Source organism: Perca flavescens, chromosome 23 (genome assembly GCF_004354835.1).
Source record: "Perca flavescens isolate YP-PL-M2 chromosome 23, PFLA_1.0, whole genome shotgun sequence".
NCBI classification, from domain to species: domain Eukaryota; kingdom Metazoa; phylum Chordata; class Actinopteri; order Perciformes; family Percidae; genus Perca; species Perca flavescens.
In genome coordinates, this window is record NC_041353.1 from 13,746,451 (window position 1) to 13,774,129 (window position 27,679).

General features: G+C 42.5%; 1 protein-coding gene across 1 annotated transcript; it reads right to left on the reverse strand.

Annotated features, from left to right (window-relative positions):
* Nucleotides 1–351: 351 nt before the first annotated feature.
* On the reverse strand, nt 352–27,679 carry LOC114550402 (neural Wiskott-Aldrich syndrome protein-like). Its single transcript, XM_028571152.1, has 11 exons — nt 27,237–27,679; nt 16,202–16,336; nt 15,820–15,906; nt 14,330–14,426; nt 12,553–12,576; nt 8,252–8,435; nt 7,615–7,657; nt 5,798–5,967; nt 4,570–5,122; nt 4,369–4,477; nt 352–2,779 (listed from the first exon to the last, which is right to left on the reverse strand). Exons 1-11 carry the CDS (start codon nt 27,339–27,341, stop codon nt 2,718–2,720), a joined length of 1,569 nt encoding a protein of 522 aa, XP_028426953.1. The 5' UTR covers nt 27,342–27,679; the 3' UTR covers nt 352–2,717.

Genomic DNA, 27,679 nt, shown 5'->3' on the forward strand with positions numbered 1-27,679 from the left:
GTGGTGTCTCTCAGCTGATGTGGACAATCAGCTATAAATAAATGGTACAGGCATAGAATTGTTGTGGTCATTGTTGTAATACAGGGTCAGTTCTTGAAGTGACTTCTAAAAATATTGAATGGCCATGCTTATGCTTTGTCCCTCACTCGCCTAGTTTTCATTTCTACCTGGCTCAGTGGGTGAAATGGTATGATAATCCTCTGCTCAGCTGTTCCCAGATCTATCCAACTCCCTGTCTGGCTGTGTATTGCAGGTGATGACACGCACACACACACACACACAGGTCTTGGGGGGAAAAAAATGTATTATAACAGTTTGGTAAGGTAAAGGAAGCCCAAATGCCAGAGTATGTAAATATCAACCTTTTATTGGAGTGTACAATGTAAGGGTTCATTATTTGTCAAGCCTCAATTGTAAGGCCTGGCGTCCATAACATCTTATTAACCGAGTCACCTACAGAAAATCAGCGAAAACATGGCTAGGTTTTCCCACAAAAAGTATCTTGATATTCAACAAGAGGTCAGTTCTGACATCAACAAATGGCAATTTGCCTCTCAAAGACAGAATTTAAAGAGGACACCAACATTCCTTTTTTGCTAACTGTCAAAGAGTGAAAAAAAAAAGAGACACATTTTGACATTTTTTTTCTGGAAATTTGCTACACTGTGGTAAAGACGTTTCTGTATTTCTGCTCTCCACAACATAACAGCAATATTGGCATGCTACTTGTTAGCATGTGCAAAATGCTAACATGGCAGCCGTAGCGAAATCCTGGAAGGTCAAGCTTTAGGTTTGACTCTTAAAGGAAAAAGGGTTAGCAGCTCTGGTGCCCTTCAATACGAAGACTTAAAGTGAGACTAAAACTTTTGAAAGAGGAATTAACACACTTTCCTCTTACAAATGAAAAGTTAAGGTCATTCACAATAAAATGCACTCAAGAGGTTTTGCTGCTACAGCCTTTTTTGGTCTGGGATGACCAGTTAGGATATGCTGGCTAATGTTAGCCAACTTAGATATTGCTTAATTTTCCCCCCCATTTGTGCTACTGTTATATTATGGTTTCAGCATTTTTCCATAAATGTCACTTGTGTCTGCAGTAGCTAGTTTTACTTTAAAGAGAGACACATATGTACTCTGGCTGGTTAGCAAAGTACAGTCATGGTTTTACCACATAGGGACAGTTGTCATTTATCAAAAAGATTTTCAAATCCTTTTTTAAAATTGTTGTAACAATTTGGAATTTAAAGTATTGTCCTTTAAATCTACACATAGCCAGAATTATTGGTACATATTATTTAGTTTGGATGAAATACATTGTGACATCTGAATATTTCGCCTTTGTAGGGAATTATTGACCACTGTCAGTTCTTTTTTATAAGCGATTCCTATATTACCTCATGATTTACTAGTTATTCAAGAAAATATTGATACTTGTTTGAATAATGCCATGAATCTAGAGTTTCTCCCTAAAAACTGTGTCAGCACAAAACACTACTTTAGCCCCGCTGTTTCTGTACAGTAACTTAGCATATGGACCCATTAAAAGCATCAGGTGTGTAAAACTAAAATGTCTTTATTCCTCAAGCGTTACATGATGAATAACCTGATTCAAACAAACAGGCATTTATTAATACTCTGCTTGCTATTGTAAAAAAAAGAAGAGAACAATTTCAACTGAATGTGTAGTGTGACAGTGACAAAAAAGAAGAATTCACAGCAGATAGCCAGCCATAACACTGTGAGCTACTACCTCCGTGCGTGTACTGTATGTAGTGTCATGGGTAAACGGTAAAAAATGCATAATGCATCATTACTTAAAGCATATGTATGTTCCATAATGATACAGACCTGAAAATGTCCTGTATTCATGCAGCGAGTCTCCTCTTTCAATATGTGCAAAAATATAACAAGACTCAAAACTCTAGAGCAAATTTACAGTCGACAGCAAATGAAGCTAAATATTCCAAAAAGAGCATTTTCCTTGTTTTCTTTCTTTGTTTTAAGAAAATATGAGTGCTAAACTAGGATCATCTGAATAAGTAAAAATAAACTAGAGAGCAATAGGGTATGAAAATATTTCAATTCCCCCCCCCCCCCCTCATCCTGACGAACAATGAAGACTGACAACTGATGGAGGACTTGCGGCGACTAAGCCCACCCTTCAAACAATGACCAAAAGAAAAGAAAACATTCAAATCTAAGAGACAACTTGATGTAAAATTGCACGTTAATCTCGGGACTGGGAGCGTGACAGTGACGGGGAGAGAACATGTGTGATGGGAGGCACTAGATATGAAGGATGGCCGAGTGACAGATGGAGGTGAACATCAAAGAGTTGTTGACGTGGGAGGAGGAGAAAGAGATGCAGAACGATGGAAAGAGCAGAACACGGTTAAAATGAGATATGTGACATATCAGAGATGGAGCCAACGGAGTAGAGACAGACACGATTGAGAGATGAAGATACAACAACCTAAGATAATGAGAATGACAAACATATACAGACTAAATGAGGTATTGCACAGATTAATAATAAAAATTAAAAAAAAAGCATGAAGGCAACAAAAATATACAGCAAATTGATAGAACATTTACATTTAGAAATTAAAGATTTCTTTTTAGAAAGACGAAAACTATTTTAGTGTCATAATCATCCACGGGTTGGAGAGGAAAACAGGAAGAAGAAGAAAAAAAAAAAAAAAAAAGACAAAACATCGCTAGTCCTCCCATTCATCATCATCCTCAAAGTCCTCCTCATCTTCATCGTCGTCGTCCTCATCTGCGGAAGAGAAGAAGACGTTCACATGAAGTGGACTGAAACAGTTGAAAAAATGTTCTAACAGGCAAAGAAATAATAAAAACACACTGAGTGAATTATTCCTTTTCCAGATTGCGGTAGCAAGAACTGTGTAATGTGTTTCCGTCTGTTTGTCTTCCGAAGAGTAAACCTTCACTTTTGTGTCTTCTTTGAATCTATTTTAAGGGAAGAAACGTCTCCTCCACTGAGAGGCTTAAAATGGAGAAAAAAATAAATAAAAAGGAACCTGGGAGGTTGTTCGACACTGATGAGGAATTGGTGAAAATCTGATTTGTATTTTGGAGACGGTGCGTCATCTGACACAGTACAGGAAATAACTCAAAGTCGGAGTGTCAAGCAACTGCTCCATTTTCAAAAAAAGGTTGAGAGGCAGGGTAAACTTCTCAAAGCACTCGTGCAGCGTTAACTTCCAAGTCCCCAGCATCCACTCAAATTAATTATGGACTAATCAGAGCTTATTGTAAGTTGCTTTGGACAAAAGCATTTGCCAAGTAAATGTAATATCATGTTAAGTATGGCAAGTTTTGAACTAATAATGGCGCTTTTCCATTACATGGTACCTGCTCGACTCGCCTCGACTCTACTCGCCTTTTTTGGTTTTCCATTACGAAAAAACAAAGTACCTGGTACCTGCCAACAGATACTTATTTTTAGTACCTCCTCAGTCGAGGTTCCAAGCGAGCTGAGGCGATACTAAAAAGGTGACGTGAGGTGACTATTTTTAAATAGTTTAGCCAGCTGTGTTTTTTTTTTGCTGCCTCCAGCTTCATTTGAAACTAAATTTGTCTTCTGGCTGTGGCAACAACAACACACCTTCGACATTCTGTGTGTGTGTGTGTGTGTGTGTGTGTGTGTGTGTGTCACGTTAGGTCACGGCAGTTTACTGCGGCGCCTCTATGATGACCAGCCACGCTAAAACTCTAAAATCTGCAATGGAAAACGGCCGTACAGCGCGTTGAGTAGAGTCGAGGCGAGTCGAGCAGGTACCATGTAATGCACATGTGACAAACTCAAGGCCTGCGGGCCAAAACCGGCCCCTCGCACATTTAGGTTTAGATTAATTTAGGTTCAGAATACATTTTGGCCCAACTAGTTTTTGTTGCTTTATCTGAAGTTTTTGTCACTTTTGCCAATGCTTTTGGCACTTTTTCCAGCATTTTTTGACGTTTTTTTTCCTCCGATATTTTTGTGTCGCTTTTTTCTTTGATGGCTAAGTTACACTTTTTGGGGCTTTATGTCGACCAAGCGGTAAGTGAGAAGACTATATGAGACATGCAATAATACAGATCTTTGATCTTGTTCGATTAAATAAAAGCATGTCAATAAAATGTACATGTCTGGCCCTTGATGTAATTCTTTTTTTCCCCAGTGTGGCCCTTAGTGAAAATGAGTTTGACACCCCTGATGTAATGACAAAAAACGCCATAACAGCATGTACACATTCCTGTGGATTTCTACTGTGCATGACAGGAGGCAGGAGAACAACAACAAAAAAAACATTACGAGCTAGTTGGGTGGATGGTGAATGCTTGGTGAATGTGTGTGTGTACCTGAAGAGTGGATAGCCTTGCTCCGTTTCTGCATCACCTCCATCAGGGCCCCGACGATGCCTGCCGAGGGAGCCGGGGTGGAAGGGGTTGAGTCAGTGTTGTCTTCCCTCTGTAAAGAAGACAGCGCGGGGTTAAAGCCCGGGATACACACGAGTGCACATTAGATTCGAGAGGTGCGTCGCGTAACCAATGACCACTGACCGCTTTGAGCTGGATTCCTTGTCGGATTTGGTCCAGAAGTGCGTCTCTGCCGGTGTTGTTGGACACCGGCCTCTCTTTCTGTTCCACCTTCTTCAGCTGGGTGCCTTCTCTGATCTGACTCAGCAGCGCCGGCTTGCCGGTTGAGGGCAGACCGCTGTCCCCGCCGTTAGCCTCGGTGGGCAGCGGAGGGGCGGGGGGCGGAGGGCCAGGGGGCGGGGGGAGGAGGGGGGGAGGAGGCGGCGCGCCGGTACTGTACGGAGTTGAGGATGAGGATGAGGGTGGAGGTGGCGGGGGAGGCGCCGCGTGAATCGAGGCATGGGCCGGTGGCGGGGGAGGCGGGAGAGTGCCTCGGCTGGGCGGGGGAGGCGGTGGAGCGGACATGCCCGGGCGAAACGGAGGGGGAGGAGGGGGCGCAGAGATGGGTGCTCTGGAGGGGGGAGGTGGTGGCGGGGCACCTCGCCCCCTGGCAGGAGGAGGGGGGGGAGGAGGAGGGGCTGAGCTGTGGTGCGGGGGTGGGGGAGGAGGGCCGCCTCTGGATGGAGGGGGCGGGGAGCTGGAGAGAAAAAAAAAAAAACTTGGGAAGTTAAAAAAAGAAAAAGGTAAGTAATGGTCATTACGCAGAGTTCACTGTGTTTATTCGGAATTCACACTGCAGCCTTGAAGAAAATCCAAATTTCATATTCATATTTTATATATATATTTTTTTAAATAAGATAATTCCATGAAGGGACAGACTGAAGATCTGCATTGTCAAAGGATTTCACAGCACATCGGTCAAAAATGCTCATCAGTTTCCCCAATTCTCGCTAGCGTCAAAGCATCATGCAGTTAATAGAATTGAATTCTTAAATCAATCCCACATAACATGCGCAGTCTGTCACAGCAGCTCATGCATAGAAACGTACCACTCCACCTGGGCGGACCTGGGGATAAAACCACCACACTAATTAGACCGTCTGTCTGATTTGTTTTTAAATCACCCTTTTAAAAAACATATTTCATAATGGAGTAAGTGTAATAATAATAATAATAATAATAATAATAATAATAATAATAAGTGTCCTGCAAAGCGTAGTTGACTGTGGACTTTGCAAAAGACTGGGATCTTCTCATTTTTTGTCCAAAGGAAAAAAAAAAAAAATCAATCCCCCAATTCCTTTTCGCTATGTCAGTAAACATTTTTTTTTTTTTTCTTTTTAAAGGGCAGAAGACCGTGTGTATTCCCAACAGGGCATGTGCCTCACCTTGTCTCCGTAGCTCATTTTTGACAGCTTCTACGCCTCCTTTCTTCTCAATGAAGTCGTAGATAACCTTCGAGGTCTCCTTGTCCTTCAGCTGAGCCTCGGAGATGCCGCACATATCGAACAGATTCTTCAGCTCTGGGTCCAAGTTATTTAGCTGAAGAAAGAAAACGGAGAATCTCATGCCCCATACGTTAAGATCTGTGATGTGATTTCACTGGTTTTTAATCTGTATTTATGAGCTTTGCAGCTCTGCGACACATTATGTGACTGCAGTTAGGATTAGAAGGGGCATTTGAAAAAGCAGGATTACACAGTTTGACACTGGCTGTTAGAAATCTGTTCAACCATATCAACTGGTTTATCCAGGGAAGACCGAGTCTGTGAGAGGCAACTTTCTTTTTTCTCATTTGTGACGTTGCACTGGCCTATGTGAAGACTCTTTCAGATATGAAGATAGCTCAAAATGAGACCACAATGTCAGCCATTACGCTGCCACCTGGTGGAGTGGGGTAACAACTACCAGGTTGTCATTAACCCAGGTTTGAGTGAGAGATTAAAGTGAGATCAGATCTGGCCAGGGCCTTTTATAATTATGGGTTACAAAAGTTCCTCCTTCAGCCGTTTTCGGTTTTCATATTGTGCTCGGTAGCCAGCAGAGATGATGAGAAGAGGAAGAGAAAGCCCCTAATAATACAGTATTACATTGTGCCATTATGTCCTGTTTCTAGGTTAACTGTGCTAAATGCCAAATCCTGGTGCGGTTACCGCTCTCGGCAGATTATGATCCTCATCTTCAGATTTTACCATAACACTTATTTCCTATTGCCTGACAAGCCAGACCCACATCAAGCCAAAGCCGATTCGAAAGACCGCTGTTCGCCAGCAGCAACAGAAGCCGCCGCCATCGTCTTTGTTTTCAAGTAGCAGGAAATTCCCGCGGAACCGTCGCAACTCTGCCGTCCTTATGTTAAGCCCGCCCACCGACTCTATACACGATGTGATTGGCCTGACCAGAATTTGGTTTTTCCAGCTCGCAAGCCAACGGGGAGTTGCTAGACTGACCCTGGCTGCAAATTGCATTTGCTGCCGCTAGGTTGCGTCTAGATTTCTAGGCTAATTTCCTACAACAATCCGGTCGCTGTTTATGTCCACTGTTACTGTTGTTCAAGTTGACCACAGCTGACGTGCTGTGGTGGGCGCTTTATCTACAGTATCTATGGTGTAAGGATAACAAAATAAACAAGAAAACATTTTAGCTGGTAAGATTAAAAAAATACCTCCCATGCTTTTTTTTGTGAATCCATTTATTTGTGCTCCAGCTTTAAGCCTAACGATTTGAGGGGTGAGCAAGCTTTATGTAACGGACGTCACCCATTCAAATCAATCTGAGTCCTTGAAAGCATTGACTTAAAAAAAAAAAAAAAAAAAAAAAAATCATCTGAATTTCATCTTTTTCATTTCCTGACCGAGTAAGTCCTCTGACCTGCATGACATCATACTCATCATCCATCATAATTACTGATGATGCTTTTTGGGAACGAGTCTGTGGATTATGCAGATGCAGGTTGATTCTCTTCCCTGCAAAATCTCCTTGCGTAACGCCGCCTGACGACTTGGCTCGGCTTAACATTTGGGAGCCCATATTAAATTTGAAAGATCTGTCTGGAAGAGGTGTGTGTGACCGACAAATAGACAAACTAGGGGCCAAGTTTTAAGAATATCCAGAGGTCACGTACTGCCAACGTGCGCAGACACACGCATACAAACACACATTAGCATTACAGTCTTGTGTTGCACTTACATCAAAACCTGTATTCGGATCCCATCCTACATGCCCGATGTGCCTGTGAGAAAAGCGGAAGACAGAGCATGTGAGATCACATAAAAGAAACGGAGAGGAGATGGAAGCTATGTACAGTACATTTCTCCAAGAAAAGACTATAAGAGCTGCCACTGACTATTCCTGAAAGCACAGCACAGATCTCCCTGCATTACCAATCATACTACACACTGTATAAGATTGGATCCTGAATAGAGACAGTCTGGATTAATTCCTCCACATTCACCAGAGCTTATATGGACGAGAGGGATATAGGACTCTGGGGCAACATGTCATATTGGAAACGTGTGTGTACAATAAACTCAATGACCGACAGTCGTGTAGCTGTTGTACTGTCGGTTCATACAGACAAATGTTCAATCTGCATTTGTATCCTGTTCTCCATGGAATCAGATTCAGATAGACGGCTAGATAGGGCTCTGCTAAAGGATGAACAGTACAAGTGAGAAACAGGACCACCGAGTTATGGCCATATCATTTTATCATGTAGTGCCACCTATAGGCTGAATGCTACAAGGTTTTACAGTTATAAGGGGATGACAATGTTTATCCACCACCCGAACTGAACCGCACCCTACTGGTGCCTGTGCTGACTCACTGGAAGTTGCTCGGTGTGCCGATGTCTGCCTTGGTCAACCTCTTCTTCTTCGCCTTGCCCTTTTTCTCCCTCTTCTGGAAGGACGAGTGCACAATGTTGTTCACCTGAGAGTTGTTATGGTAACGCTGAACATTGCTGATCTCTGGGTTTTTGATGTCGACGGTAGCCATGGGCAACGTCGGGCCTTAAAAATAACAGAGAATAAAGTTAGGGTGTATATAATATAATACAGCATGTGGAATGCATGGAAGACAGTCAGTTTCATTCAAAATATGTTGTGAGGTTTCCCACTACATCTCAAGGAGGAGTACTTTTTAAATGTTGAACCTTACACACACACACACACACACACACACACACACACACACACACACACACACACACACACACACACACACACACACACACACACACACACACACACACACACACACACACACACACACACACACACACACACACACACAGGCTCCAAATGATGTGTCTGGCATAATTGTGACAATGCTGGCATGTTAACTGAACATTTCATTCAAATAATGACCTTGGGTCCAAGTTGAATTCTAAGCACGGGGCGTTTCAGGGCCAGCAGTGCTCCCTCAGTTATGTAATCAGTTATTTAATAGCTATTACAGACTATGTTTGGCACAGAGAGGTCTGGCAATTTTATCTGGGTTTGTGGGTGTGAAAATATCTTGGAATATATAGGATTATAGCATCAACTCAGTATATCAGGTTCAGAAGCGGTTAAGACTGATACTAAACAAAACATTATGACCACAGCTTACAATGTCGTCGAGACATTTTGTTGTCAGTTTGGGGAGCCTCATTTCCTCTCCAAATGACATCAATTCTGAAGTGAGCCAACTTTTGCAGACTGATACACATCTCAATCAATCATCCAAACGGTCAGCTATGTAAATTAATATTATTTTATTTACTTAAAACCTTTATTTATCCAGGAAAGTCTTACTGAGATTCACATCTGGCCTTGAGAGGCAGAAATAACAATGAGTTACCAAACTAACAGCACAAATGGACCAAACAAAAAGCCATACAATCTCAAACACCACAACCCATTTTAACTGCAATGACGGAGAACAATATTTATGTTAACACAACAATGTAGAGAATGGGACAGATTACTTTTTGTTTGTTTTATAAAATTGAATTGGACTGGGCACATGCGACCCAGATACACCCACGTCATATAAATTACACATGATAATGTGAACTGCTAACAAGCTATCAAACTGAGCAGACACTAACAGGAACTCCACCACACACATCCAGCCAAACAACGGGCCTTTCCAATCAACAATGAGAGGTACCAGTGCCTCAGCTATAGCACATACCTTTAACGCTCTCCCTACAGGGACTCTGGGGCGTTTTGCTGGGTGAGGGCGAGGCTGACCGGCTACGTCGCCTTCTCACCCTGTCCCATATACACCCACCATCTCTTGCTCTGCAGGTGCTCATACTGACACCAAGGAGCATCTTGTTGACCAAGTTGTGAGCCGGCTCTTTCGGGGATACGGAGAGCCGAGCAGGCGGGTCCGGGAGCGATGGGTACAGTTCGTCCTGAGGGAGCACCAGGCAGTGTAAAGTGGACAGGCAGCTCCCTGGGCTCAAACCTCCACCTCCTACTGCTCCTCCTCCTCCATTGCTGTCACAATTAAGTTCATCAGAGGGAGCAGACAGGAAGGTGGTGCAGAACATCATGGTAGCAGCTGACTGGGCATGAGCAATACGGTGAGAACAATCTCAGATGGAGACCCCAAGGAAGATCCTGGTTTAAACAAACGGATCCGAACGTAGGTTTGTGGTTCCGAAACGGACTGAGAAGACGTCTTTCTCAGTCAAGAAAGAAATATTGTCATCCAACAGGGACAGAGTGCTTTGCCAAAAAGGTCAACTTCCTCTTTAATAGGACTTTGTAAGCAGGTAAAAAGCACAATCCACTTGTTGTCTCGTTTTCAGTATTGATTCCAGTCTTCTCAGGGGAAAAGGGTTTCTTCTTTGCTGAAACCTGAAAGTCAAGATGATCCCAAAAGGTTTCCAAAACACCAGCGCAGTAAAATAAGCCAACTTGGTGCAACAGTTTACTGAATTAATATCCTCAGACATCTGGTGGAGTTTACGCGCCATCAGAAGGGAGAAGAGCCAGCCAACAGTTAGCCAGCCAGCCAAGGTTTACTCTCTCTCTTACATTCCTTCCATCATGGCAACAGTTTTCTTCTATGCAAATTATTCACCAAATTTCTCTTTCCCTGCTTTATCCGTCGGTCTGAGCTCTGCATATTTTGGAGCAGTTTTGCAATGATTTTCTATTCCCTTGACTTTCCAATCTCAGCAGGGAGCGCTGTCAGATTATCTGGCTCGGATTGGCTCCCTGCAAACATTTCTCCACCCACCTCCACTACCATCTCCTCCCTCTCCCTGCAAAAACACACAAATGGATCTAATCCCAGCAAATCAGTCTGGATTTAGTGCTGGGTTTTATGTAACCATTAAAACCCAGCCATGAATAATAATCCCATGTTAATCTTTGGGGGGAGAAAACGCAAGGACGCCAGAGCAATAAAGGAGAAAGAAGCAGAAGAAGAAGAAGAAGAAGAAGAAGAAGAAGAGAGAAAAGAATGAAATGAAGACATATTAAATAAGGGAGGGCCCTGAGGGCAGATGGGGACAAATTATGAGAAGGGGAGAGCTGGAAAGGGCAGCAGGAGAAAAGGGCAGAATAGACGGAAAAAAAAAAAAAAAAAAAAAAAAAACAGACTGGAGATGACAGTAACAGAGCTATGATGCTGTAATGGGAAGTTAGAGTGAGACAGATGGAGATGGAGAGAAGATATTCCTGTGGGAGGACAAGGACCAATTCACACACACAACAATGCACTTGTTCAGAAACTGAAACCATGCACGACAAAGCCGAGATAGAAACTGGTAGAAACATTTATGCACGACAGTATGATTAGGCGCAGGTAAATGGAACGCATTCCTTTTAGATGACACATGTGATCTTAAAAAACGGCGACATAAGAGAGAAATTATCATCCTTGGCTGTACATGAAGTCAACCATTATCCCCAAATGGTTTACAGCATAGCTCTGAGTTACATTGTGCTTTAGGTACGTCATGTATGACCATATATGGCATCTGACCAAATGTGACCCAAAGTAAAGCATCCCCAGTCCCCCCGCCGTAAAAGCTGCTCTGAATAGGAGCGTCAGCTAAACGTGGAATTGTGGCATTTTTTGCACGGCTGCATGCGCACACGCAGATATATTAATAAGCCAGCTGGGTCAAATCATGCTGTCTGTCAGTCCCAAACTGGCTCCCTCCTGTGTCATTCGAAGGCTGTCTCTCCACAAAAACGTGGGCACATCCACAAAAGTATTCCATCTGTTTAATCATCAGACCACACTGAGTGAAGGTTGGGCCACGACGGGCACGTCGTCCACAAATCAAGACTCCACCACAGGACGCCGTAATGTTATCTTAGACTGTGTGTAATTGCATTGTAATGGTGTTCTGATCTATGGGCTTTCTTTAACTCCAGATTCCTGCAGGATTCCATTCATTTGAAATATATACACATAACGTACACAACAAAACTGTTATTTCTAAGAAGTTCCCGACCCTGCATTAGCGGCTCTATAAGCAACAACAACTGAAGATCACAAGACTTTCACTGATACATATCCATCAAACTGCAATTATATAATGCCATCTGTTATTTTTTTTGTTTTCTAGTTGTTCCTGGATCTACAATTTGTTTTTCCCGCTATGCAGCAGCTCCTCCATTTCCTTTGTGCATTGCATTGTGGGACAATAGGGTACATCAACAGCAGACTCACACGTCTAGTGTTTTTAGTATGTATACTGACTGTTTTGTGTAAACTTTGTGTCCCTTTTTAAAACACACCTGCTTAGAATTAGTATGCTGTACTGAAATGGGACACAGCTGATGTCTTACTAGACAATGTAAATACAGTACATAGTTTGTTGACAGCTGTTGATTTAGTTGACAATACGTGCAATTTAACTAGTCAGTGTTTGTATAATCAGTCTTTGTTGATCTTTCATAATAGAATATGAACATACTTTTCACAATGTTAGGAAATCAAATACAGTCTTGTATTGTTGCCAAGTAGCACAAAAATCTGAATGATGCTGAAAGTTCACCCATCTGACAACATACCAAACGGATTGACACAAATGTTGCCAATGCTGCCAGACACAGGTCTGATTATATTCTGTTTATTTGTGAAGCTATCGACAGTAAACAGTGGATAACATACCATTTGGAGGGTCGCGTCTTTTCTCTGTGAACACACAGACAAATGCAATCATTACAATCCTGTGCTCAGTAGTGGGTTGTTGTTAGTGAGAAGCGAAGATGTGCGCGTGAGTCAGAGTGCAGATGTACAAAGAGAAGTTGTTTGAAAAGATTGCTAAGCAAAGTTAGACACACACACACACACACACACACACACACACACCTCCCATAAAGTAATATAAAGAATATACAGTAACCACTAATCAATGACATTGACAAACACACTTCAATCTACGGATGACTTGAGTTTTTCAATAGATGAAGGTCAGACCAAGCCTTGAAGATAAGATTAGGCACCCAGTTAGGCAAAGGGGTGAAAAGGAAAAGATGAAAGAAGAATCCAGTGGAGGGGTCAGGAAACAACCGGCAGAAGAGGAAGGAGGAAGATGGACGGTCTTAATCAAGCGAGTGATGATGAAAGTTAAGGCCTGAGCGTACTAATACATTTCAAATAAACAACGGCTTCACATAAACACTGTGTTCTCAATTGAATCCTCAGACTGTGTGGCTCCTTTCCTCAGTTAGATAAGATAGAAGTTATAATGCAAAACACAAAGTTGTAGGATTGCCTTCTAGTTTTGCAGTCCCAAAGTCTAATTGTTGGTGCTGGATGAAAACCATGTAAATGTTAAGCACACTTTGTTTAACAAAAACACATTTCTTTTGTTGGCATGACATGCCATCTCTGGAAATAGTATGCCCATGAGAGATGAATTCCTTCTCACAGCTGCTCATACATGTCTTTTGCTCATTTTAACCTGAAACTGTAGTGCCCCCCTTGGGCCAGGCAGCATATTTGATTAAACCCCTGGTTGCAGTGCTGTGATGCATCCCTGAGGTTTTAAAAAAAAAAAAAAAAAAAAAAAAAAAGAAATCTGGTGGTGTCCGAGTTATCATAAACATTTGAAAGAAAGCTGATCCAGAGGCCTCCCGCTGACTGTAAGCAGTTTCTGTGACAAAGGCACAAACTGGCTGAAAGGTTTTATCGCAGCACCAAAATTGAGAACATTTCGTGAAGATATGCTTGAATGGTGAACAAATAGATTGGATTTTTACATGACCTTTCATTGAAAGACAGAATTGTTAAATCGTTTTGTTCTTTGACTGTAAATTTCATGCGAGCACCTTAAGTTTAAAAATGGGGATATGGGTTATCAAAGGTTCTAAGAACTGGGAAGAGATCACAGATGATCAGAAGAAGATCTGATAGTATAGTATATAGTAACAGACCAAGGCAAGAAAAATACACAACCATTTTCAATACATGACACTCTGCTGAAGGACTGGTTAAAAAAACAGACTCAAATGTTGGGCCCAGAGTAGATCTCACATGCCAGCTGGAATACATTGTTGCATTCAGTCCCGTGCCTTCGAATTCATTTTGTTCATGTATTGAAATTCAGAACTTTTTTTTGACCCAGTTCTGTGTGGTTGAGTGCTGTAAATAATGACAAGTTTAGAAATTAATTTGATCTTGTGCTCACACTGGTCAAGCCAAAACCTCTAATTGCACCTTTCAAAAGACACACAAACCATTCCTAAATTGTTGCTAAATTCATTATTTTGAAAACGTTCAAAATAATGAATTTGTCATCCCTGTAGTAAAATGGTTTGACTTGAAATAATTATTTTAAAACACAAGATAAAAATTTGCTAAACGTGTCATTTTTTTCAGCAAGTTAGGTCAGTAGGTACAGTAGGTATTGTAGGCATGTCGGCAGCAGGAGTAAGAAAGGTACCAGATTTCCTCTGTCTTCTCCCAATTAGATCTGTCACGTGGCTACGAAAACGCTTGGTCTCCTCTTCACTGGCAAAGTTCAGACCCACTTGGCATGTCTGCAAACACAGAACACAACCAAAGTTTGTAAAAAAAGAAATTTTAAATAAAAAGTGATACAAATACATTTGTAAAGTCAATTTATTTCTTGTCAAGTGCAAACTACCTATCTAACTACCTCATATCCTTGACTGAATTTCCAAACCATGATGTGCATACAGTCTCAGTCTTATCACCAAACTCACATTTTATTTGCGAGTATGGGTGTAGGTGTGCGTATGTATATTATGTATTTATGTATATATATGTATGTATATGCATATGTGTATGTATGGTCTAAATGTTGTCATGTCTCTTAATACTGCAATATGTATTATACACAGATTTGTTTTCCATAAGGAGTCAGTGGGGCGGGTAGGGTGGGCGAGACGGGATGAGGGAGAGAACTAGCGAGTGTGAATGCACATGTGCTGTAATGTCTTATGTCTCGAGGACCCCCTCGAAAACGAGATGCTTCATCTCAAGGGGTTATCCTGCTAACAATAAATTCCAAAAGTGCTTTAAATGTGACATAAAGTTAGGATTTTTTACAAACAATGTTGTCTGACATGATGGGAATAGATGTCAAATTGTCTTTTGGTGGGCAAACCTGGAAGTTGGCTCACACGTGCTTCTAATGGCAGTTTACCAATAGACTTTGTGTATAGACATTTTTGAAGAATTATAAACAAAAACAAAAAAGCTTTGTAGCAAACTAAGACTTATGTATACTTGTTTTGTTGAACAAAATCATCTCCATTAATAAACAGTTTTTAATCGGTTTCTAATTCAAATAGCCACTTTTTTTTTTTTTTTTTTTTTTTTAGTGCTTTTCAAATCCACTTCTTGGTTCCTGACAACACAATTTGGACCTACTAGGCCATTGTGAATACGTCAGTAATGCAGGTGTGTAGTGTTTACAACGTGGCAGACAGGTGCTTTTTGTTTGGCTGAACAAACAGAGAAACACTTGTGAAACAAAATTTACTTTACAAGTGACCGAACATTGTTTGCACCACTTAGATAGAAGAGTCTCTGAGAACATGTCTTTAAAAGCAGTGGCTAAGTGTTGTCAATTGACTTGCTAAGTTTTTCATTTATATAATTGGTTTCTTTGATGATATCAGTGGCCTTTCTCAATGACTGAATTGTAAACCTCAATGACATGTCTCTTATGTATAGACCTTGATTGCATGAGAGGCAGACACTGAGGTTATCTTAAACAATACTGCTTCCCTCCTCCTCCCTCTCCAGCTACATTTTCATGAATACATATAAATCAACATGAATATCAAAATGTAAAAGAAAAAAGAAAATAAATAAAAAGTATTCGTCTAAGACCAAATCTGGGTGCTGACCTAGAATACAGATGATCAGAAATAACAAGAGAAAGCAGTCAAGAGGGAAACTCACATCTCCAGCAAATGTGATGAAGTAAGGTTTGGGGAGGTAGATGCTGAAGTTGTTGTAGAGCTCCTGTTCAAACATCATCTTACCATCCTGTGGGAAAAACACAAAGACCAGGTTGAATAAATGAAATTCAATAAATACAAATTATACCTACCTATAGTACAACAGACAGCTTAATGCTATATATGTCCTAAATGAGCCGACATCCCACAGATTCTACTGTGCGGCTATAAAAAAATAAATAAAGGTTGTCATGAATATCCAATGGCGGTGAACCGTCACTGGATATTAGTTGTGGTTGAGTATGCATCATCTGCCAGCTACTACAGTGCAGAACCACAATGATGGGACTCATCAATGTGCAGATGCGCTCGTATTTACTTACCTTGATGTCCACGACCCTGATGAAGTAGGATCGTAGGGGGTTGTCTTTGACCAGACAGGCCACTCCGCAACATCTCTTGGTCCAGCTGGAGTTCCTATCGGCTGTGAACACCTGGACCACTGCTGAAGACAATGACTAGAGAGAGAGGGAGGGAGAGAGAGAGATAAGCAACACAGGATAAGTGTGACTAACGGATACTACATAAGCAGTGTGTTTTTGTAGCGATATATAAATGTATCTCCCAGGGGTTTTAAGACAGCACACCACAAGATGGTGATGAAATAAAATGAATACTGTACTAACTGAATATAAACTGATGGTTTCCTATTAAGCCAATGAACGGATTACAACTTACTGTAGTAACAACGTGGGCTTCAAGGTTTTTGTTAACTAATCACCTATGTAAATCAGTCAAGCCTGTGTTTGCAAAACTCCAGATCTGTGAGCAGCGATGCTGGCGATACAGCACTGCATCAGTCTGTGTGTACAGTACAGCATTCCACTGGAGGTTCAAAAAGATCACATCAGCCACAAAATCCCCAAACTCCTTGGTCAGTGAGGTGGCAATGACTTCTTTTCTATTTCTAATTAATTTATGGATCCCCGCCTCCTCTGTGCTACTTTCCCAAGCCCATCACTCAGATATTAAGTCAAGCCCACCATCTTTAAGGATGTGCCAAATGGTAAAATGTTTTTTGGTGGAGCCAATAATCAAGAAGTGTATGCTATGCACATCTGGCAAAATTAGGAGCTGCCTTTTTTTTTTTAAAGAGATATATTGTACATATTTCAGGACAAAGCCACATTTCCTTACAAATACCAAGTGGCCCGTCATCGGCTTGTATTTAGGCAGAACTCAAAACTCAATGTCTTGCAGCAACTGGACTCATCATGCACCGAACAATAATCCTAACATGATACATGATAGTTGTTTAAAAAAATGCTGTGCTGCGTGCTTTCCAGCTGCAGGCACTGTGAGATATGCAAGGATAAAAGGAAGGTGCAGCTTGGAACAGGGTGTTAACAGCATTTTGCAGAAATAGTTTCCGAACAAATATAGTTACATCCTAGAGTTGCCCTGACCTAAATCTCAAAGAAAATCAGTGGCATGATCTAAATACAGCTATTCACACATGTTTTACAAACAAAAAGAGAACATTTCAAAACTAGAGCTATCTGAAATGGGCCTAGAAGTGCAGGCAAGGATCAATGCCTTTAATGCGAGTGTGTGATGGTTAGCATGAAAGTATAAAGACCTAATCACACACAGTGACAGTGTGTGAGGGTCAAGTCGCTTTGCCCTGCAGCTGTCAGAAAAGAGTCCGTCAATGCCAAATGAGAAATATGACTGTGAGACGAAACATTAAACTGTTGGAAATCATTAAGACAATTTTGTCGCTATATTACGTATGTAACACATGTCCAGGTATGTTAAGTAAATTGTAACAAATCGGTTTTAAAGGACAGTTAATCTTGACAGCAAGTGTGCACTTAAATAATGCAAAGGGAGTCACCAAGAAGCCACACACACACACACACACACCTAAAAACAAAGGTTACCTTTAGGGCTGGGCGATATGGACCAAAAGTCATATCCCGATATATTTTGGCTGAATAGCGATATACGATATATATCCCGATATTTCTTTTCCACAAACTGAGAGCAGTTCAGTCAAAGTCAAAGCCAAATATAACATGTCACAAGTAGTTTCATAGAAACAGACTATTTCAGTTTACAGTTGCAAAATCAAATAAATAAATAATAAACAGGTTATATATATCTATACAAAATATCTTCACACTTAGATTTTTGATAAATAATCATCAGTAATTTGGATATAATGACTAAGTGGGTAAAGGCAAATAATAGAACAGTTACAACATCACTTTACTGTAATGCAGCCTTTAAAACCAGGAAAAGACACTTATGGTCATATCACGATATTACGATATCCAAAATCTAAGACGATATCTAGTCTCATATCACGATATCGATATAATATCGATATATCGCCCAGCCCTAGTTACCTTAAGCATCTTACATGCTGCACACCCATATTTAAGTGCATGCCAAGTAATTGAAGATAGATCAAAACTAACAAATAAACCAGAGCCAAGTATTATCATAACTAGTTTAAGACTCTGCTTTAAACGTTACATCATCAGTTAAACATACGTGTAGTTTAGTTGTGTAATGCTGGGGAAGCAGTGGGGTTAAAGACAAACTGCCTAATGACATGTACATACAGCGCGCGCACACACACACACACACGATCGCAAGACCAGATCAGACTCCCACTGGTTTAACAGGTTGCTGCAGGGGTTCACACACACTCAGGGGCCCGGGTTCACAGTCATTACCACACAGATAAAAGCAATAGCGCCTACAAGGCAAATGCCTGGTGATCTTCTGGGCCTTTTCAACACAATAGTTCTAGGAACTACTGCATTCTTTAAGATGACATACCAGGCCCTTGCGTTGCTTGTTGTAATTCAGTGTTGTGTAAATGTGATGTTTGAATGAAGCAGATGTGCAGAGGCAGAAAAGCAGCAAGACGCTTGCTCGTTCGTAGACTGGTTGAGAGGTGAGCAACAGTACAGTTGTAGATTAAACTTCAATAACATTAGGAGAAATTCCCGTCCCTAGTCCTAATATTGGTGGTTTGCCTATATGAATGACTCAAGGCTTGTTTTGACCAGCCAGAAAATCTCAGGACAATAAACTCCACCACGATTAGCTCCTGGATCATCTGAAGCTATTAGCAGGTACTTTTTGAGTGAAGGAACTAAATGTTTTTAGTGCAACTTTATTTGCAGTAACGTACTGTGGAAAAGCCTTCATTGAAATCTCTTCTGCAGTTCACCTCTCTTCTAGGAACCAAGAATTTAGTTCCTGAGATGCTACAAAAGGTTCCGGAAAAACGCGTCTCTCCAGCAGGACTAATGAGACCCGATCATAACGCACCACAGCTCTTCACATAGGGAGTTGGGTTTTTTGTAGCAATGTTGCATGATGTAACAATTAATCTGCACACAACACAGGCAACATGAGGTAACAGAATGACACGAGCACATGCAGAGGAGCCGTTCCACACCATAGTGATGGCGTGTGAATCAGAGTGTGACCTCGCAGAAGGAATTATGCTGCAGAACATCAGCCTATCAGTGTATTCTCCCACAATATACAATATTGATTTCAATTGTATAGCTCAGTCCAACTACTAGTTGACAAGCATGCAACTTAACCCAGCATTAACATGACTTTAAAACTGTTGCCAGAGAGGCAATTAGTTTTTTAGCACTGCATGTACGAGATATTCATATTCATACAAAACATTTCGCTTCTTAGCAGCACTGCAGCTCGTTTGTTAGGATTTGGATAAGAAATTCTTAAATATAGATTTTTTTTTAAATCTATAAAAACAAATATGATAATATGAATTCTACTTCATGATGGAATTTCTTTGTAACAATGGGCAGTAATTGTGTCCAGGCTAGGAGACCCCGGGGCTTTATCTGCCCATGGAGCGCTGATTGTTCCTGACAGGGCCAAAGGCTGCAGGAAGTGGAGCTCCGTCTATGGCGTCATCAAAACCCGACAAAAAACGCTCAACTCTTACACTCACACTATCTCACGGCTAAATGATCTGTCTCTTATGTACTTGTTCTCCAACACGCTCAGTTTCTACATAGTTCTGCTACAATGATGAAGCCAGGGTTTTTCTTGTTTAGAGGATTTTGTGGCGCCCCCCCAAAGAGGTTTTATAACTGCAGTAGGTAAGACTTATAAAACTAACTAACTTTCTGTCATATTTACTGAAACTGTTCGAGTAGAACTACATGAAAAAAAATCTGGCTCCTCTGGCACCACCTACAACCTGTAGTGCGATTTGCAAAAATCCACAGCCCTCTTATGAGATGCAGCAATCAGGGCCAGAGGGGGCGTCTAACTGCCTGTCAATCACTGCTCATGCACACACATTCATTCTCCCTTGTGGGGGGAGGGGCTTAAAAGACCGTTTTGGGCTTTAGCGGAAAGGGGGAAGGGATTTGATTTGATTTATTAGACCGTAACAGAAATAAATGCATAACAAGATGCCATCACAGTGACATTGCACATTTAACAGAACTGTCGAGGATAACACAAGAAAGTTACAAACTTATTTCCATTGTAGTCCTCAAGGGGGAAGGGACTGAGAAGTTGTCGATGGTTTTGGCCAAGTCCTGGATCTTCCCAATCCTACCTACGGCACCTTTAACCAGCCCCAAAGGAAAATCACCAGCAACAAAATGACAAGAATTGAGAATAAAAACAGCAATTCAAATCCTCTCTAAATGTGTTTTAAGAGCAACTTACCAAACCACCACTGAACAAGCGGAATATATACTTGAATATGAGAGCTAATCTCAGTTTTATCTCCAGTCAGGCTGTACCAAACCCTCCCATGATTTATTTATACATTATTGTTTATCAAATTGTCAGAAATAACAGGAAAATGCATAGATTTCTGTCAAATAAGGTAACAGACTCATTGCATTTACTGTACTCGGACTGATGGGGCGGAGCTGTCAACCGATCACCATCTGGTGGTGAGTTGGGTCAGGGGGTGGGGGAAGACTCTGGACAGACCTGGTTAGCCCAAACGGGTAGTGGGGGTAAATTGGGAACGTCTGGAGGAGGCCCCTGTTCAACAGACTTTCAACTCACACCTCCGGCGGAGCTTTTCGTGCATCCCTGTGGAGGCTGGGGGCATTGAACCCGAGTGGACAATGTTCAAAGTTTCCATTGCTGAAGCTGCGGCGAGGAGCTGTGGTCTTAGGTGCCTCAAGTGGCGGTAACCCACGAACACCGTGGTGGACACCGGTGGTCAGGGAAGCTGTCCGACTGAAGAAGGAGTCTTTCCGGGATATGTTATCCCAGAGGACTCCGGAGGCGGTTGCAGGGTACCGAAGGGCCGGAAGGGCTGCAGCCTCTGCCGTGAAAGAGGCAAAGCAGCGGGTGTGGGAGAAGTTTGGAGAAGGACTTTCGGTCGGCACCAAGGTGCTTCTGGAAAACCGTTCACCACCTCAGGAGGGGGAAGTGGGGAACCATCCAAGCTGTGTACAGTAAGGATGGGACACTGATGACCTCAACTGAGGAGGTAATAGGGCGGTGGAAGGAGCACTTTGAGGAACTCCTGAATCCGACTAATACGTTATGTTAGAGGCAAAGATGGAGGATGACGGGGGATTGTTGTCAATTTCCCAGGCGGAGGTCACTGATGTAGTCAAACAACTCCACAGTGGCCAAGCCCCGGGGATTGATGAGATCAGTCCAGAAATGCTCAAGGCTCTGGGTGTGGAGGGGCTGTCATGGTTGACACGCCTCTTCAACATTGCGTGGAAGTCCGGGACGGTGCCAAAGGAGTGGCAGACTGGGGTGGTGGTTCCCCTTTTCAAAAAGGGGGACCAGAGAGTGTGTGCCAATTACAGGGGTATCACACTTCTCAGCCTCCCTGGTAAAGTCTACTCCAAGGTGCTGAAAGGAGGGTTCGGCCGATAGTCAAACCTCAGATTGAAGAGGAACAATGTGGATTCCGTCCTGGTCGTGGAACAACAGACCAGCTCTTCACTCTCGCAAGGATCCTGGAAGGAGCCTGGGAGTATGCCCATCCGGTCTACGTGTGTTTCGTGGATTTGGAGAAGGCGTATGACCGGGTCCCCCGGGAGATATTGTGGGAGGTGCTGCGGGAATATGGGGTGAGAGGGTCTCTTCTCAGGGCCATCCAATCTCTGTACAACCAAAGTGAGAGCTGTGTCCGGGTTCTCGGCAGTAAGTCAGACTTGTTTCAGGTGAGGGTTGGCCTCCGCCAGGGCTGCGCTTGGTCACCAATCCTGTTTGTAATATTTATGGACAGGATATCAAGGCGTAGTCGGGGTTGGGAGGGGTTGCAGTTCGGTGGGCTGGAGATCTCATTGCTGCTCTTTGCAGATTATGTGGTCCTGATGGCATCATCGGCCTGTGACCTTCAGCACTCACTGGATCGGTTTGCAGCAGAGTGTGAAGCGGCTGGGATGAGGATCAGCACCTCTAAATCTGAGGCCATGGTTCTCAGCAGGAAACCAATGGAGTGCCTACTCCAGGTAGGGAATGAGTCCTTACCCCAAGTGAAGGAGTTCAAATACCTTTGGGTCTTGTTCGCGAGTGAGGGGACAATGTAGCGGGAGATTGGTCGGAGAATCGGCGCAGCGGGTGCGGTATTACATTCAATTTATCGCACCGTTGTGACAAAAAGAGAACTGAGCCAGAAGGCAAAGCTCTCGATCTACCGGTCAGTTTTCATTCCTACCCTCACCTATAGTCATGAAGGCTGGGTCATGACCGAAAGAACGAGATCCAGGGTACAAGCGGCCGAAATGGGTTTCCTCAGGAGGGTGGCTGGCGTCTCCCTTAGAGATAGGGTGAGAAGCTCAGTCATCCGTCAGGAGCTCGGAGCAGAGCCGCTGCTCCTTTGCGTCGAAAGGAGCCAGTTGAGGTGGTTCGGGCATCTGGTAAGGATGCCCCCTGGGCGCCTCCCTAGGGAGGTGTTCCAGGCACATCCAGCTGGGAGGAGGCCTCGGGGAAGACCCAGGACTAGGTGGAGGGATTATATCTCCAACCTGGCCTGGGAACGCCTCGGGATCCTCCAGTCAGAGCTGGTTAATGTGGCTCGGGAAAGGGAAGTTTGGGTTCCCCTGCTGGAGCTGCTCCCCCCGCGACCCGACACCAGATAAGCGGATGAAGATGGATGGAGATGTTCACACAACATTTTGTGAAACACAAATTATCAGGCCTAATTGTGATCAAAATATTTGTGAAATGAGAAGGTTGCAATTACTGTCTCTATGCAGCGAGTCTAGAAACTACCTTTAAGAAGGCAGCATTTTATTCTGATTGGATTAAAAAGAGTCAGGACATTGAGGTTCTGTTTGCAAAAACTGCTCACTTATGTCCTTGCTTTCTGCAGTGTGAACTATAGCTGACGTTCTAATTTGAATGTCGTGCATCAGCCATTTGGTCAAGCTGTTCCATATTGGCACAAATTAGGCCCCATTACACCTCTTCAAAAGCTCTTCCGGAGAGAAAGCGAGTAAAAAGATAGGAAGGAGTGGGAAGAAAAACAAGACCGCATCAGTGGCTGACGCAGTGAGGAAAAGAAGAGGGACAAAGGGAGAGTGTAGATGTTAAAGAGGAGAGAAGTGATGTACAGTAAGAAAAAAAGAATGTTGGAAGAGATGCAAAAAAGGGTTGAAAGAGAAATAGGAATTAGGGCTGGGCGATAGGGAGAAAATCAGATATCATGATATTCTTGACCAAATACCTCAATATTGATATTGCAGCAATATTCTAGGGTTGACAATTGTTGCTTTAACAAAATATCTTCACACTTAGATTTTAGATAAATAATCATGTGTAATGTGGATACAATGACTAAGTGGGTAAAGGCAAATAATAGAACAGCTACAACAGTCTGGTTAAGTTCAGAAAAGTACATCACTTTACTGTAATGCAGCCTTTAAAACCAGAAAAAGACACCACTTATGTCATATCACGATATTACGATATCCAAAATCTAAGATGAAATCTAGTCTCATATCACAATATCGATATAATATCGATATATTGCCCAGCCCTAATAGGAATGACAGAAAAGGAGGGATACGAGCAGATGACATAAAATGGGCAAATGTGAATGAGACTAAAAGAGAGAAAGAATGGCGAGAATGAGGGTAAAGTGGGGGAAAAGAGGAGTCATGTTCCACTTCTCCAGCACAAATCACCAAAGGAGGCCGACCACGGGACTTCCTGTAGGACAGGACTGCTGATCAGGCAGTCTACACAGACACACACACACACACACACACAGACACACACACAGACACACACACAGACACACACACAGACACACACACACACACACAGTGTGAATTGGACCCTGTCCACCTCTTGCCCAGTCAGACAGTGTTGCTGATGGTGAAAGCAGCAGAAGGAATACCAATGAGTAAAACTAATGAGTAAGACCACTGTGTATGTACCTGTGGGGGTTCCTTTTTCTTGATGCACGTGTGTGGCGGCTAAATTATTCAGACAGACAATCATAATGCAGGTTGAAACATTTGTGTGCAATTCCTAAAATATGATCTAAGTTACACAACAAACCATAAATGTCATGATGTGTATTCTCTATTATGTATGTTTCTTTGGACAAATCTAAGATTCAAACAATGTTTGATCTCACAAATCAGTGTCACTAATTTATTACACACACATCACAATATAAAGAAAGAATCAATGTATTTCTTAATGATATGAATGGACACTTGCCTCGCCGTAGGGTCATGGAATCTTTTCGTGGCGATAGACAGTCACGGTCCAAGCAACAGGCAAAAAAAGGTAGCCACGGAATTTGTTGTGTGGGCAATTTTAATTCGATGTCAGTAGAGCAACAATACAAAAGACAACTCCCGAAACAATGCTGTGCAAAAAAGGTTGCCCTTCGTATCACTGTTGAAAATAAAATCTCCTTCTTTACTGCTAAGATTTGAAGCAGACACACCGGCCAGGAGAGCTCAGCTAATTTCAAAGAATTAGTTGGTATACAAACAAGCCTTTTACAGCTAGAATAAATCAAGTCTAATTCAGCTGCACGAAGCCAACTAATAGCTCTGCATCTTAGAAAGAAAACAGCTAAAAAAAAAATAAAATAAAAAGGTGACTCTGTGATTCTTACATTTTCTGCATAATAAGTACATTAAATAAGGCGCAATCACTCAGCCAGCCTCAAAATCACTGGTGGGCATTCTAATTAGACTAGTTGGGGGAGACAGACAATGTCTGTCTCTTCCAATCTTTCTCTCCCACACACATACACAGTCTGCCTCTCCCAAACTCTCTCTGCATGCAAAGACGTGTATTGACATACAAGAGCGTAGGACTGTGAGGAATGTTCTTGATTCCAAGTCTGTGTCACATGCTGAGTGACACATTTGCCAGAATGCCAGAAGAGTGTCGTCATTGGATTTTTAAAACAGGTTATAGAGTGTAGAAAGACACGCCTCAGAAACCTGTAAAAGGAGGAGGCAGGGCATCCCACCATGTGATAACATACAGGCCTGACATAATGTGCCATGGGAGAGGTAGCCTTTCAAAAACATGGACGTACACACACAGAATCCTCACACGCCAAGAGCATGACTGGTTCCCTGCAACAAGGTGAGCCCTATTGGGTTCAACGTCCCGTTTGGGTCATAGTCTACACACTAAGCAAGAGAAATGCATATATGTACGCTTTCGTCTCCCGCCTGCGTGTGTTAAACACGTCGCTTCTTGGACTGACCCATATCTATAGAGCAAACTTGGTAAAGGCTAAATCTGTAAAGGCTATCAATAACAGGTGAAGGTATGACAGTCTACTTAGCTGCTATGGTCAGGGGAATAATACAATTTTCAAATTGTGACGGAAAATAACTGTGCTGCTAAGAGGAAATTGGAAAGGATCTCCCACCTTGCTTCTCATTTTAGGCCTTCTGAACACACACCTTGTTGAGGATATAGGCTGATTTAGCAACACCAACGTTACAGTGAAAGGCTTGCAAGTTTCATTACTACATTAAGAATGCTGGTGAGACAAAGGGTCAAAACTGTTCTATGTCTGCTGGTCGCAAGATACACAACACCGCAAGCCACAGTACCCATCAGAGTATGCATCTGCATGTGCATTACTATATTAAGCCTACATTACTGTCTACCATTCTTTCCAATTCCCAATTAATTGTATAAGACAACCAGAATATGGATGTGAAATTACTAATCACTAGCTAAAATGTGAGCAAAAAAAGTGGGAGTCAAACATTAAAGCCACTCTGGAAGGCAAACATCTTCTATCTGATGCCCCGGAGTGTGTTTTAGTTTTACCTGCTCCAATTGTTTACATAGTTGATTCATATTAGAACGAGATCCAGGGTACAAGCGGCCTAAATGGGTTTCCTCAGGAGGGTGGCTGGCGTCTCCCTTAGAGATATTGACCAGCCAGTGGGTATGGTTGACTAATAGGAAAACGGGGGAAAACATCCTGTCCTGCATGATCATGAATATGAAAAAGCAAAACATGTAAAAGAAATATGAGATTAAGATATGTTCTTAGTGCAGCTCTGCAAATGTCTTTCATAAAATGTGGCTACAATCTACTGGGAATGGGGCTGTGTAGAGACACGGTGCACAAGGAGAACATAAAAATGACACAGCTGAATTCTACACGTGTTACGTAATATCAGACTCAATCATCTCACAATATTGAGTCGTGACAGTGCACTACTCATCTTGACTGCAGTCACACTTGTGCTACAGCAGGCTACTCTTGCTGCCTTCTCCTTAAGATTTTGTGACTAAAAAAATTCTCGCATTGGGAGGACTTTTAGCTAGTCCTCAACCAAGTCTGATCGGCACATTCTCGCCTTTCTTCCGAAAACAACTAAGATCCAGCTATGTTATGTAATGCCAGTGCAAAAATCATTGCTTCGCGCTGATGGATTTAACAGCTCCTCCAAAAACCCCGACAATTAACTCCACTCTGCCAATGCTAGGCTTAGTGCAGCCAGGCTAGGTGACAGCGGAATGTCAGGATTTCCTGGACGATTTCAGGTGTGACAGGCTTAAAGTTAAGGGCGTACCAGCGGAGGCCGAGGGCTAGAATCAAACTTGCCGTTGCCTAAATGTCACCGTCCCAAACGGGACGTTGAACCCAGTCGGTCGCTCCCAGCCCTCCCTCGCCGCCTCTGCTGTCAAAACAAACCAACCTCTCGAGTTAGAGGTCTCAAGTGTTTCCCAGGGAAACATACACGTTACCTGCGAAATCACAGCATAAAACTAGTAGGTCCCAAACACACCGTTACACCTCATAGCTACTGCCTTATCTCCCGTCTCGGGACAGGAAACACGGTGTAAGTTAGCTGTATTAGCTTTTTTTTTCTTAGCCAGCTATGGTACAACAATTTGATAGAAAAAAAAAAAACTTACCATACATTTCCTGCCAAGGTAATTGAAAAGGGATTCATTTTCCTGCGGGGTCAGTAGTATCGAACCGACATTTGTTAGCCGCCGTTGTGACGGATGTCCACTCATTATTAGTGATCAATTTATAAAGTCTGCAACGACTGTAACTCGTTATATGAGATCCAAAAAGATACTTAAACAATCCCTCGGTCATCCGTGGCCTTCCTTCGACCCCCTTACACCGGTTTGATTTATCCAGGAGGTCCGCAAGACTGGGGTGCCAAAAAATGTATGCCGTTTAGGGATGCACTGCGACGTCCCGCTCCTCTTTACAATAAGGTCAAAATTGCAGCGACTGAGCAAAGAAGGAAAACGGCAAAAAAGTTTCCTGGGAAGTCCGTCCGCCAGAGAGCCCAGAGCCAGTTCCATCCAACATGGCAGTGTAAGGACGAGTCCACTATCTAGGA

What these genes read in the sequence shown, in the direction of transcription:
- LOC114550402 (XM_028571152.1), bottom strand. Translation starts at nt 27,341, where the DNA reads ATGAGTGGACATCCGTCACAACGGCGGCTAACAAATGTCGGTTCGATA. An exon ending in TCAGGGTCGTGGACATCAAG is followed by an intron (nt 15,907 to 16,201) that starts GTAAGTAAATAC and finishes TTTTTCCCACAG; the next exon opens with GATGGTAAGATGATGTTTGA. An exon ending in TCATCACATTTGCTGGAGAT is followed by an intron (nt 14,427 to 15,819) that starts GTGAGTTTCCCT and finishes CTGTGTTTGCAG; the next exon opens with ACATGCCAAGTGGGTCTGAA.